Source organism: Rhinatrema bivittatum, chromosome 6 (genome assembly GCF_901001135.1).
Source record: "Rhinatrema bivittatum chromosome 6, aRhiBiv1.1, whole genome shotgun sequence".
NCBI lineage: Eukaryota > Metazoa > Chordata > Amphibia > Gymnophiona > Rhinatrematidae > Rhinatrema > Rhinatrema bivittatum.
The window spans coordinates 75,011,378-75,024,240 of record NC_042620.1 but is presented as its reverse complement, the minus strand read 5'-3'; the positions used below and the strand labels follow the sequence as shown (position 1 = coordinate 75,024,240).

The window sequence follows — 12,863 nt, the reverse complement described above, 5'->3', positions numbered from 1 at the left end:
CTGCCAGTAATCAAAATGGCGCCGCTAGCCTTTACCCTTATGTCACGGGCTATCGGCGCCATTTTGAATACCGGCAGCCGATGGTATGAGTGCAGTAGATGGCTCCCCGACCCCCCTGGACCACCAGGGAGTTTTGTTAAGTCTTGGGGGGGGGGATCAAGAGGGTGGGGGTTTTGTTTAAATTCGCTCCTTTAGACGGCTGAATAATTCGGTGAAGATTCGTTGTATTTGTGGGAATCGCAATACATTTCACTTCCCCAATGAATACGGCCCTATATGTTGCGGATTGCCAATATGTTGCAAATGAATGCACACCCCTACAAGTTCTAGACACCGCCCCAACCTCACTCGCCAACCTCAAACTAATACTCAATGATACCCTCCTCACAATAAAACCCAAAGTCCTATTTCTGGGCATCATCCTGGATTTCAAACTACACATGGTTTCACAAATCTTCATAGTGGCTAGAAGTACCCTTTTCCACCTCAGGCAGTTGAAGCATACAAAAGCATATCTGGAGACAGGCCACTTGGCCAGCCTGACCTATGCATTCATTCTCTCCTAACTGGACTAGTGGAACAACACTGTATGTGGTCTTCCACATAAACTCCTGTTTATCCAACAGTTAGTGCAGAATGTTGATGCCTGGGTGCAACTACAGGGACCCCCATCATTCCAGTCTTCCAGGATCTTCACTGACTTTTAGTCCCCAGCGGACCCAATTCAAAGCCCTACATATTGTCTTCCAAGCCTAGGCCCTAACTATTTGAAGATCGCCTTGCCTTTTACAAATCCACCAGGTAACAGGTCCAAAATGGTAGTCTCCTACACATCCCTGCTCTCAAAGACCCCAGGCTGATCTGAATCTGCAAGCCTGCCGCCTTCCACTTCCTCCCCAGGCTGTGGCATTCTTTCCCAGTAGAAACCAGTCTTGCATCCAAAATACTAACATTCCATTGCATGGTTAAAACTTGGCTTTTTCTCGAAGACTACCCCTCCAGTTCCCATTGTCATCACCATTGACCCTTGTTCACAGCACATGTATATTAAGTATATTACAGCCAGCCTACCCTATAGTTGTCAACACTGTCGTATATAATTGCCATTGTTAGCACAGGCTTCTGTATTGCTGGGTTTTTTTTCCCTTCTATATTTTTGGAGGTTAATGGTCCCTGCTGTCAGGGTGCCTTTGCTGCAAGGAGCAGGAAGAAGGGTACTACCTACAATTAACTGGAATACACTGATTTATTTTATTTACTTATTTAATTTGATTCATTATTCACCACTCCCCAGAGGCCCAAGGTGAAAATTCTATAACATAAATTACACTGAATAAATGTCATCAACAGAAACAAACAAAACATCCATCTAACGATGATAAAGAGGAAGTTGCCTGGAACTTGCATAGCCAGTATACAAATTGAGCACCTATTCTCTCCCTCCCTGTACTCTCCAGCTCCGCCTCTCTCTGTATGGGACTTGAGCTCTGCCCCTCTCTCTCTGTATTGTCCAATCTACTCTCTACTGGTTCATATGGAACTTGAGCTTCTCCCCTCTCTCTGGCTATAGTCTCCAACGCCGCCGGTCTGTCCCTCTGAATAGTCAATCCACTCTCTACTACCACACATCTCAATTATGCACTTCCTATACTTCATAGTATAGCCCCACTCTTGGATAGGATTTTATGCTAGTAAAATATAAAAATGTAAAACCAACTAACAAAATTAAAAATATCAGTAAATTCTAACTATAACAGTTTTATTCTTTGTAGAAGGAAGCACATTCTTGTTAGGTCTGAATGCATAGAATGCTTTGTGATAATGCATGCATTTCAAAATCATGTGACTGTTGTTTGACTAAGGTGAAATATTGTTTGAAAAAATAGACATTGCTTTGATCCAGAGCACTTCTCAGAGATGCCAGCTGAGATTAGTGTCACTTATTTTGCAGTAGATATGTCTCCCCCCAAAACCCCAGTGTCTGAAACTTCAGTCTTCCTGCTGTTATATGCTAGATACCTATCTATCTTCATTTTTTTTCTCTTGCAGTTGCCCAAAATATACTTAAACAAAGGCACCTGTTAAACATGGACCACAACAGGGTAGAAGTAAAGGCTGATCCTGTTGCCCTAAATGCAGGATTGAAGTTTGAGGTGAATGGAAGTATTGCAGTAATTGTTTCTGCTGTCATTAATGCCATAACATTATTCAGTGGCACTCTGCAGAATTGTCATGCTTCCTAATGAAGTACTCACTTTCTACGTATATAGGTCAATGTGAAAATTTCTAAAAAAAAAATAATCGTGTCTCACCTTCCGGATGATATTCCTGAAGAATCCATGAGAGATAAGCTGGAGCTGAACTTCTATAAGTCCAGGCTGGGAGGAGGAGAAGTTGAAGATGTGAAATATGATAAGCAGTCCCGCACAGCAGTTATAACCTTCCTGGAAGCCGGAGGTAAGCACGAGGACTACCGGCAATCAACATCTGCGGAGTTTTGGATGCCATATGTTTATTCCTGTTGTCCCTTTTTTATTAAGGACCCGGTACATAGGTTCATGTGTTTCTAAAACATGCCAAAAGCAGCACTGTTCGTACAATATGTTTTTCCTACAGAGGCAGAGATGCTTTTGAAACTCATTCAATGTATTTCATGTTTTGTGTGGAAGCTGACGATACTGTGGGGTTGTGTATAACCCCAAAGTTTTATTCAGTATAGCTAGGAGGTTAACTAATCCAGTTCCTTCTCACAACTCATTAGTCGATGCTCCTAGTGCAGAGTCATTTTTTTATTTTTTTTTAATTTAAAAATAGAAAACATTTGCATTTTTTTTCTTCAGTTCCCAATTAGCATTCTAATTCATCTCCTGAAATTTTTTCCCTCTGGGAAAACTTCGAATTTGTTTCTTCCTCAGAGGTTGAAAATCTTATAGCTAAATCCAATGACGCATTATGTCCTCAATCTCTCTGTTCCTTGTCACTTTTCAAATCTTAAAGAAATATTTTAGCGCCAATTTTTTTGAAACTGATTAACCTATCCCTCAATGAAGGTTTTATTCCTCCTTCTTTGAAAAAAAAGCTGTTGGATGTCCGCTTTTGAAAAAAACCTTGCTTGATCCGACAGATCCTGGCAATTACAGACCAATTTCTTTCTTGTCTTATCTAACTAAAATTCTTGAATTAGCAGTATTTCAATAACTTACCACTTAGAGAAATTTGAGCTATTAGATTCTTATCAATATGGCTTTTGCCACTCTTTGAGCACTGAACTTTTACTTCTTTCTCTTACTGACTTTCTAAGAGGAGGTCTTGACTCAGGCCAACAGCTTCCCCTTATCTCTCTAGATATTTCTTCAGTGTTTGATACAATCAACTATAATATTCTACTCTTTCGTCTACAGGAATGTGGCCTATCCAATACTGTTCTCAAATAGTTTAGTTCATATTTTTCTAACCAGACCCACTCTATCAAATTCAAGAACAACTTTTCTATGTTATCTTCTATTAAACAGGAGTTCCTCAGGGCTCTGCACTTTCAGCTACACTCTTTAATATTTATCTTGCCCCAATTTGCAAAATTCTCTCAACTTTAACAGATTGTTATAAACTTTATGCTGACAATATCCAGTTTTCCCTTCATATGGCAATATCCAGTTTTCCCTTCATGTGGCAAGACACATTAGAACACCTTAACATCTGTGTCTCCATAATTAAAAAAAATGGTTACATCACAACAAACTTGCATTAAACATGTCCCAAACAGAATTTCTAGCTATACATAGCCCATACGATTCTTTCAATGAAAACACTATCACCTTGAACAAGCTTTCATTTCTAACTAAGAGTCAGATCAAAAGCCTTGGTGTAATTCTAGATGATACTCTCTCTTTTCGTCCTCAAATTAAACATGTTATTTCTCAAGGTTTCTATTGGCTTCATATTCTCGCCGGTCTTAAAAAGCTACTTCATGTCCCTGAATTCCACACAGTATTACAAGCATCTATATTTCCAATCACTGATTACTATAATAGCCTATACTTAGGCATCCCTCACACTTCTCTACGCCTGTTACATCTGCTGTTAAATTGAGCTGCATGGTTGCTATCAGGTTTAAAAAGGAATGAGTTATATAGAATGCAAAAGGGAACAGCTAGTATCCAATTCTAATCATTCAAAAGACTAACTGTGATAACATGGGGTAACTTATGACAGGTTATTAATCACTGTTAAAAATGTAATCAATAAAATATAATTTTTAACAGTGATTAATAACATGGGGTAACTTATGACAGGTTATCACAGTTAGTCTTTTGCATAATTAAAAAGGAATGATCACATTATACTAACACTGATTGAGCTACATTGGTTACCAGATCATGAAATAATTAAATATAAAGTGGGAATGTTAATTTTTAAACTTTAAAATGATCAGTCATGTCATTGGGCCACTGAGTTTTGAAATTTTATCAACCAATGAGAACATTACACTCTTCTCAGCATGGTCTGCTTGAGATTCCTTCTCCAAAAGCTGCACGATTGCACATGACACGTGAATGTGCCTTCTCTGTTGCAGGGCCCATCCTCTGGACTCTTTTCCAGTTGACATTAAACAATGCGATTCAGTATTCTCTTTAATTTATCCTATTTTTAGAAGCGTTATTTTAATATCAATTCATTTTTACTGTTTGTTCTTTTATTATGTTTAGCTTTTATCTTTCATGATGATGTTTTGTTTTTATAATTGATTTTTATTTTTCTGCCTTGTTTATATGTTTTGATGATCCTGTGATTATGTATATTTCCTTATTAATTGCCTAGGCCTTTTGTGTTAGGCGATTCATAAATTTTAATAAATGTAATACTCCAGCTTTCTGTATCTCGCAACCTGTCTGTCTCTGGCTCTTTATCATGTTCTCTTTCCAGGAGGCATTCTAGCTGAATATAAACAGGGGAATCTGTGGATGCCCTGTGGCAGCTTCATGTAAAGCAGTGGGGTTTCCTGCTATTATGGAGCTCCATATCAGCCACTTTCTGTTTCAGGCTTAGAAATTGTAACTAGTTATTTTTTTTTCTTTGCTTTTTAAAACATTTTCCAGCTGCTGATCGTGTTGCAAAGCGCAAAGTGTACCCTTTTGTTCCAAATACAAGCTGCTCTGAAGTTTTCGTGACTCCATATATAGAGAGGAGCTTGCACAAACTTCAGGTAAGCCCCTAAGATATCTCATGCATTGGAAGGGATTAAGCACTGGGCTGCCAGGTTCCTTAGAAGGATGACCTGTTTGGTCAAAAAAAGAGAGATCAACATAGCTGAGATTGTTCTCTCTTCAGAGGGATTGCCTAAGGGCAGGGTGGTCATGACCTATTAGGCAGCTGCTTAGGGTGGCAAAGTGCAAGAGGGGGTGGGGTGGGAAAATGCCCTGCAGAAGCCTCCACTATTGCTGCCACTCCTTTCTCCACAGGATACCACTGTCTCCCCCCCCCCCCCCCCAATATCACTGTACCTCCTTTCTGTTCTGAAGCATCCTAGACCTGTTCTCGGCAAAGAAGTGCTGGCTTCATAGGCTGATAATAGCAGGGCTCAGGACTTGCCCCATTACTCTGGAAGATGGGGGAGATAGGAGTTTCTAGGAGGTGTACAGGCTGGGAGAAGGATGCCACATTTTGAAGCTGCCTAGGCGGACAAAATTCCTAGCACCATCCCGTCTTAAAATTGATTTTCTGTGTGAATACAGAAAGTGCAGTACAGAGAAATAATTTTCTCACTAAGCATATTTGGACTAATTAGACCGTAAACTAAGAGACAAGACCAACAAATTGAGCATACCCTATTACTTAATGATAAGATCAGCTAGTGGCTAATGTCACTGACTGCAATTTTGGCTGGACTGAAGTAGTGATAAATGTAGGATATTATGCTTTAAAGTTATTTTTGTCATGGACTGGAGACTCTTAAGTTGTGTTTCTTAGTCCAACACAAATGACAACACTAAAACGTATGTTTTTTGATCCTAGATTTTAATGCTTGTTTGGTTTGTCTGATTTATGATTTTAATCTGTTATGAATGTTTGTTTTATTTTTGTAAACGGCTTAGACACTACCATTGTATAAACGGTATATAAAAGATAATAAATACAAAAAATAAAGCTGAAGTTCCTGGTGAAGGCTGTGCAGTTTTAGAGAAATGGAAATATTTTTAGATATTTCACGAAGCACTTCCTGAACTAGCTGTTATCACCATTGTTATTGGTAATCTCAAGGGGGTCATGTTATAAAAAAAAAAATACGCTCAGTGCTTCACTTAGATGCCTACGTTTTTGGCTGAAAATTGTCCTGTATTTAGGGCCAAAATCTTACGCTTGTAATTCACTTGTCTAGATTTACACCAAGGCTTCCTAAACTTTTAGCCAACATGACTCCATTCACATGACCCCAGAGGACAACCAAACAAAGTAGCAAGGGTTCAGTCCCCATCCTAAGAATCACTCCACTCTTACCCTCACAGCACTTCAGCTGATCCCCTCTCTCAATCTCCGTCCGCTCTAGTCAGTCTTTTCTATCAACCTCCACTCCCTCCAGAGGACTTCCTCTTAACTACCACCTCTGCTCCTCCAGATGAAACCCTCATATCTCCCAGCTCCCCTCATCTCCCTAGCCTAGTCTATCCCTCCCTTAGCCTTTTTCACATCCTACAGCTGATCCTCTCTCACCCTTCCCCCCATTCCTTCTTCACTCTCATTCCTCATTTAGGTGTAACCTGGGCACTTCTTGGGTTACCAGTAAGCCTTGGGTTAGTGCATTGTCAGCTAGAGTAGGATGGATAATGGGAGGATCCATTCAAATACAGCCTCTCCTTCTGTGGGGTCTGGAATGGCCAGCCCATTTGTAACAGTATATAACTGTGCCCTTGCTACAGCTTGGGAGGGAGTCCTTTTGAGTTATGAACAGTGTTCAGAGGTAGAGAGGAGCTTAATTTTTATTTTACAGGCCCAGACAGTTTTTAGCTATGCAAGTCCTGTTTGGTGGTCCTAGCCAGGGTCAGTAGGGTTTCTGCCCAGCCAGTACACAACCTGACTGGTGGGAGATCCCTCTGAGTGCATTTGGTGGATTTCCCTTGCTGGAGCCTGTTCATCTCCTGGGCTCAGGGTATGGGGAACCCTGGTTTTGGGCCTGGACAGGTTAGAGAAGACCTGCCCCCCCCCATTGTTTCCGTGAGGAGGGGGTGCCAGTGACCTGTTGTGAGCTACACTGGAGTTACCTTCAGTTTTTTAAGCCTAATTTCATGATCCAGGTTGGAAGTTCTGACTGCCCTTCCTTCCAGCTGGGAGCATTGATAATCCTGCTCCAAGGGATTCAAAGAACAAGGACTGCATAAGAACAGAGAAGGTTTAAATCATCTAACAGTGAATAAAGGCAAAGCCTAATATCTGTGGAGCTACCCACCTGGTGCTTCAGTGAACCCTGGGGAGAGAGAGAAGTTTAACTCTCTGTGCAGTAGCTTAGTATTCTGAACATCTGGAAGGGCTGTTCTGCCCATCCAAAGGACTCCCTGCCCACCTGGGACTCTATTTTTCCAAAAACCTGGAGGGTAGTAATTCCCCAGACAGTGACAACATATTCCTGGACAGAGTGAGGAAAATCCTGTAAAGAACATATTTACTTGTGCTGTGGATCAGTAGTGTGCCATCTTACAACCATTTGCAACAGTAAAGATTTATTTGAACACTAGCACAGTGGTTCCTTTGATTTCTTTGGCATACCCAGTACACTTTGGGACATATAAACATTCGTTGCCCCAGGGACATAGCAAAAGGAGACAAGGAAGCCCCACTTAGCACTCAGGGCCCTGGGAGTCATATCTTCTCTCCCCCCCCCCCCCATTTGACCAAGAGCCCAGTCCCTGGAAGGAAGAGTCAGTAATCTAGCTGGCCTGGGAAGGTTCCTGTCCCCACAGGAACAACCAATATTTTTATAGCCTCATCGGGTAGCAACCCGCACCCGGAGTTTGGGTTACATAGGGAATGAGCATTTTGAAAACTGACCTCTTGTGAACAGTTTCTTGTTGGTTCTTGGATTCATTTTCTGATCCCTTTCTTGACTTGAAAAACAGACCCAGCTAATGTGGCCTCTGCCATTCATGCCATGGTGGCAACCATCCTGGAACTTATAAGCATCCTAAAAGTGGTTTATGTAAATCCCCATTTCCCTTTAAATGAAAAAGCAAGATGAAGTCCAATGGAACAATTTAGTTCATTTATTTTTTAAAATGAATTTGGGATATTATTCACATTGGATGGTAGTTTGGCTTATAGTTTTGAGACAGGAACATGATATCTCTGGCAAAGCGCTAAGTGGCAGTTTTCCATATGAATCTTACAAAAAGGACTTTGAAACCCCTCCTAGCCTCTCTTTTGACTCTGTGCTGCTGTAAAGCTTTGGTGTGTAACACAAGAGTAGCTTCACTATGTGTAACAATGTTGGAAAGGATGTCAAGTAGTGTTTTTTCGCATTCTTTTCTACAGATATCTGGAGTCCACAAACCCAATTGAGGTAGTACTATGGTGTAAAATTGCCAAGCACAGAAATGTTCTCATAATTGAGAAGAGCAATAAGACACAAGAGCAGCCATAGGAGTTAGAAATCCCAGCAGTAGCATTTTGCTTAAGAGCAAAGGGAATGTAATATGGTAAGGCAGTGTGCAAATTTATTCAGAATCAAATTTATTCTTTTAACCTGCCACATCCACAAGGCTTAAGGGAAAGCATAATCATAAAAACAATAAAAAAAAAAATAAAATCATACCAACCCCCCCCCCTAATATAAAATACAATATCACAACATAAAAATACAGCATTTAAAACACAGCTATAAATATAAGAGAGTTCTGCTGGCAGACTGTAAAAACTGACATAAGATTAATTAGATACACTCCATCATGCAAAAGCAGAATTAAAAAGCCATGATTACACTATATTACAAAAAGGAAGATGTTCTCAGCAAAGAGGGTATTGCTTGTAGTGGTGTTCCATGATATTGGAGCAACATAAGAGAAAGCTCACTCATATACTTTGTGTTACTGGGATAAGAATATGCTTTATGGGGGATAAATGGCACAAGATAATCAGCTTAGACTTTAGGCATTCTAAATTTTCACATTCCCCCAAATGCCTTCTTTTGCCTTTAAAAAAGGGAGGGGATGCGGCAGAAACACTCATAATGGGCAAGGCTTAAAATGAAGACCATTATACTTAACAATTTGAGCAGTCACGTGCAGAACAGTCAGGCGACTCATCCCATCCTGCCAGGGAATGCAGTGAAAATTAAGTGAGAGTGCCTTGTGGGGATGTGCATTTGTTGAAAAACAAATACTAAAAATACAACAAATAAAGCAATTTTTGGTTTGATCTGATTGGAACAAACCGATTAAGAACTGATTAAAATACATGAATATTTTCTGGTATTTTCAAATATTCATTTAAAAATTGGCCTCCCTAAGGCCTTGCAGCACTCTGCTGTTCCTAAGAAAACCAGGCAGGGCCTCTTGGCCCTCTGCAAATCCCCCTTCCAACTCCCCTCCCACCCTGCAAAAGAAGATTCGGGCTTAGCTGAGCCCAGCTAGGGGTGCCTCTGGGTCCTTCCAACCACCCCTGGAAGAATTGCTGGGGTCAGGAAGGTCCTTTTGTTCCCACACCCTTGTGTGGGTTCCTTTGGGGTTCAAAGGGCAGGAGCAATGACAATTTGCTGCTTCCCTGGCTTGTGATACATTTAAAAATAGCACCGGCCACACTGAGGCTGGCGCAGAAGTGACAACATGTTGGCGCTTGCCTCAGCATTACCACATAATGGCACGGCCATACCTGGTCCAAAGGGCAGAAGCACTGCCTACCTGCTCGTGCCCTGGTTGTGGTACATTTTAAACATGGACGTGCAACAGCCACACCTGAGGCCGTGACGTCACTTTGGCACCAGCCTTGGTGCAGTTGGCATCATTTATAATTTTACTGCGAATCAGGGCAGGAGCAAGTGGCTATCCTTCCTGCCTTATGGACTGCAGGGGGACGCACACAAGGGTAAGTGGAGGCCGGGGCGGTCCCCAGCCCCTATAGTTTTTCTGAGCGCGGGCAGGGGGTTCAAAGGGGTCTGGGGAAGCCTCAGTTGGGCTTGGCCCAGGCTCCAAGTCTTAATTTGTGGGGTGGGAGGGGGGGGTCGGAGAGGGCTGGGGAGGCCTCATGAATTTCTTGGGAGGGGGTCAAAATGCCTCAGGGATGTCTGTTTTAATCCTTTTTATGTTTTGGACGGCTTTAATGTTTTTTCAGTTTGGCAAAGAAATCAAACCAAACACCATTCCCCCCCCCTCCCCCATTAAATGAACTGACAGAATGCAAAAAAAAAAAAAAACTAAACAAAAACCCTGAGATGAAAAAAATGAACCAATAAAAATGTTGGGTCTGCACATCCCTCGTGCCAGAGTGCCAACTCTTCCATGCCTCATGGCCCTTCCTCAGAGCTGGTGCAAATTGAAAAATGTAACTAAATCCATTAAATTCCTCTTGCTGGGTATTTCCCAGGCCCTCTCCCCCTCCTCCTTTTTGGAGGAGGAATCCCAGAAGGTAATTCCGAGAGCAGAAAGATCCCACCATGGCAAGCTTTCAGCGGCTCTAGAGCAGCATTCCTGTTGTGCAAACCCATTGACAAAACAAGAAGAAGACCTGCTTACTTCAGTGCCTATTCCAGAGAGATCCTGAGCAAAAATTGCACTTAACATCAATGTCACATAAAGATTCAATAAAAAAATGAATTAGAAATACTTTGGACTAAGCTACACTTTTTTTGCACTTGTGATATTTATGGTACTTCAGTGCCTAACCATTTTATTTTCCCAGACATACTCTGGCATTTCGAGAAGGACGATACTGCTGAGAGAAATCCCGGCGGCCAAGGAAGATGAAGAAAACATCCAGGATATGATTGAAATTCATTTTCAGAAACCCAGCAATGGAGGCGGGGAAGTGGAAAGCATCAAATACCTCTCAAAAGGCTCCAAGGTGGCATATTTTGAAGACGACGAGATGTCACTAAATATTGTTTGACCAATACACTGTACTATTTTCTCATTTTAGCAATCAGGTAGACTTGTATGTTGACATGTGCATCCTTAAACTCGGCTCGTAGTGCCAGAGGCCATCTCTTAAGCTCCAGTTCTAAGCAGTTTGCTTTCTAATGGTTAAGGATGTTATTGCAGGGTTCCCTGAGCAGGAGAAAGATTACTTTCAAGGCCCTTCTCATTGCTATTCTTAATTCTCAGTTCCTGTACACAGCAGTGATGATCACAGCATGAATAAGCGTTAAGGTCATTAACCAAGGAAACAGTGGAGGCTTTAATGGTTTCCAGCAATACTTTTACTGCTAGGTTGTAAGATGATGAAATGAAGTTCTTTACAGCTGATTGATTCACTTTAGATGGGGCAAGCGCTTCTAACTAAATGTGACTTCTCACTGTCTTGTTTACGTTTAAGATGTTAAAACCAGTTAATTTAGGCTGATGATTTCTTCCCTTCCATGTGGGTAGAGAGTAGGTGGATTGCTTCCCTACCAATGTAAGTGAGATATATTAAAGATGGACTGCATAGTCTATAGTCATTTATCTTACCTCCTCCATGCTGTCTTCTCACACTCCTTAATCTCCTCGCAGCTCCTGAATAACACCAGTCCTTTTCCTCACTTCCTTTTCAGTAGCAGGGTGATACCTCTTGCTCCTCTTCTCCAAATCTGCAGTAGAAGTTCCAGGGCCCTTCCAACTCTTCTTTTCCTCTCTCTCCCCACCAGGATGGCTGAAAGTAGTCATCCTCCTTGATCTTTATGATCTCAGGTTTCTCTTCTGTTTTGAGTCCCTAATTAATCAAGCGTGCATAAATAAATCAATGTAAGGATACATGATGGAGTGGGAGCGTGGAGAGAAACTCCCATCTAAATTAAAGGCTCCATGGAGGCACCAACTCGATATAGAAAATTCAGAGGACAGCCAAACCATGCTGCCTCTGCAAAAGAAACAGGAAAGCCACACGCTGAGATGCTGGCAGTGCTCTTAAGTATCAGAGAAGCTTACCATTTACCAGCTTCCACAGGAGGGAGCTGTACATCCACAAAATTACTGCTCCCCAAACTAATGGTATGTTCTGCTAACATTCAGGCCAATTCAGTAAAAGTCGCGGGCGAGCAGGGGAGCGCACAGGCCACTCTCCTGTGCGCGCGATTCAGGGGGGAAGTACATGCAAATTAAGGCCCAAGGTAAAAAGAGGCGCTAGGGACACTAGCGTGTCCCTAGCGCCTCCTTTTTGACAGGAGCGGCGGCTGTCAGCGGGTTTCACAGCTGACGCTCAATTTTTCAGGCGTCGGTTCTCGAGCCCGCTGACAGCCATGGGTTCGGAAAACGGCCGCCGGCTAAATTGGCTGGCATTAATTTCTGAAAATAAAATGTGCGGCTTGGCTGCACATTTTATTTTCTGTATTGCGTGGGAATAATTATAGGGTCATCAACATGCATTTGCATGTTGCGGGCGCTATTAGTTTCGGGGGGGTTGGATGCGTGTTTTTGACGCACTATTACCCCTTACTGTATAAGGGGTAAAGCTAGCGCGTCAAACTGTAGCAGCCCGTAAATTCTAGTAGGGAGCTGCCAGGATCCCTATATACACTATTTATTGCATAAAATAAAGCTTAGAAAGGATAAAGGCCAGCTCCTTTCCCCATAAATGTAGATTTCCAATTCCAGTGTGAATGAATGTTGCTGAGAAACCCTTTTTTGAATAAAAAATTGTGCACATGGGCAGTTTGCGTTAAGTATCCTATTGTCCTGCCAGAGACG

General features: G+C 41.9%; 1 protein-coding gene across 4 annotated transcripts in view; it reads left to right on the top strand.

Annotated features, from left to right (window-relative positions):
• NMI (N-myc and STAT interactor) overlaps window positions 1-12,863 on the top strand; it is a 77,692-nt gene that overhangs the window by 42,564 nt on the left and 22,265 nt on the right. For 3 of the 4 annotated variants that reach the window (XM_029605457.1, XM_029605456.1, XM_029605455.1), the window contains exons 7-10: window positions 2,050-2,153; window positions 2,271-2,457; window positions 5,097-5,203; window positions 10,882-11,627. In XM_029605457.1, coding sequence (XP_029461317.1) covers window positions 2,050-2,153; window positions 2,271-2,457; window positions 5,097-5,203; window positions 10,882-11,088 — 605 coding nt within the window. In that variant the 3' untranslated portion in view covers window positions 11,089-11,627. Of the gene's footprint in view, window positions 1-2,049; window positions 2,154-2,270; window positions 2,458-5,096; window positions 5,204-10,881; window positions 11,628-12,863 lie in introns of those variants that run through there. The other variant, XM_029605458.1, reaches the window with a different exon arrangement.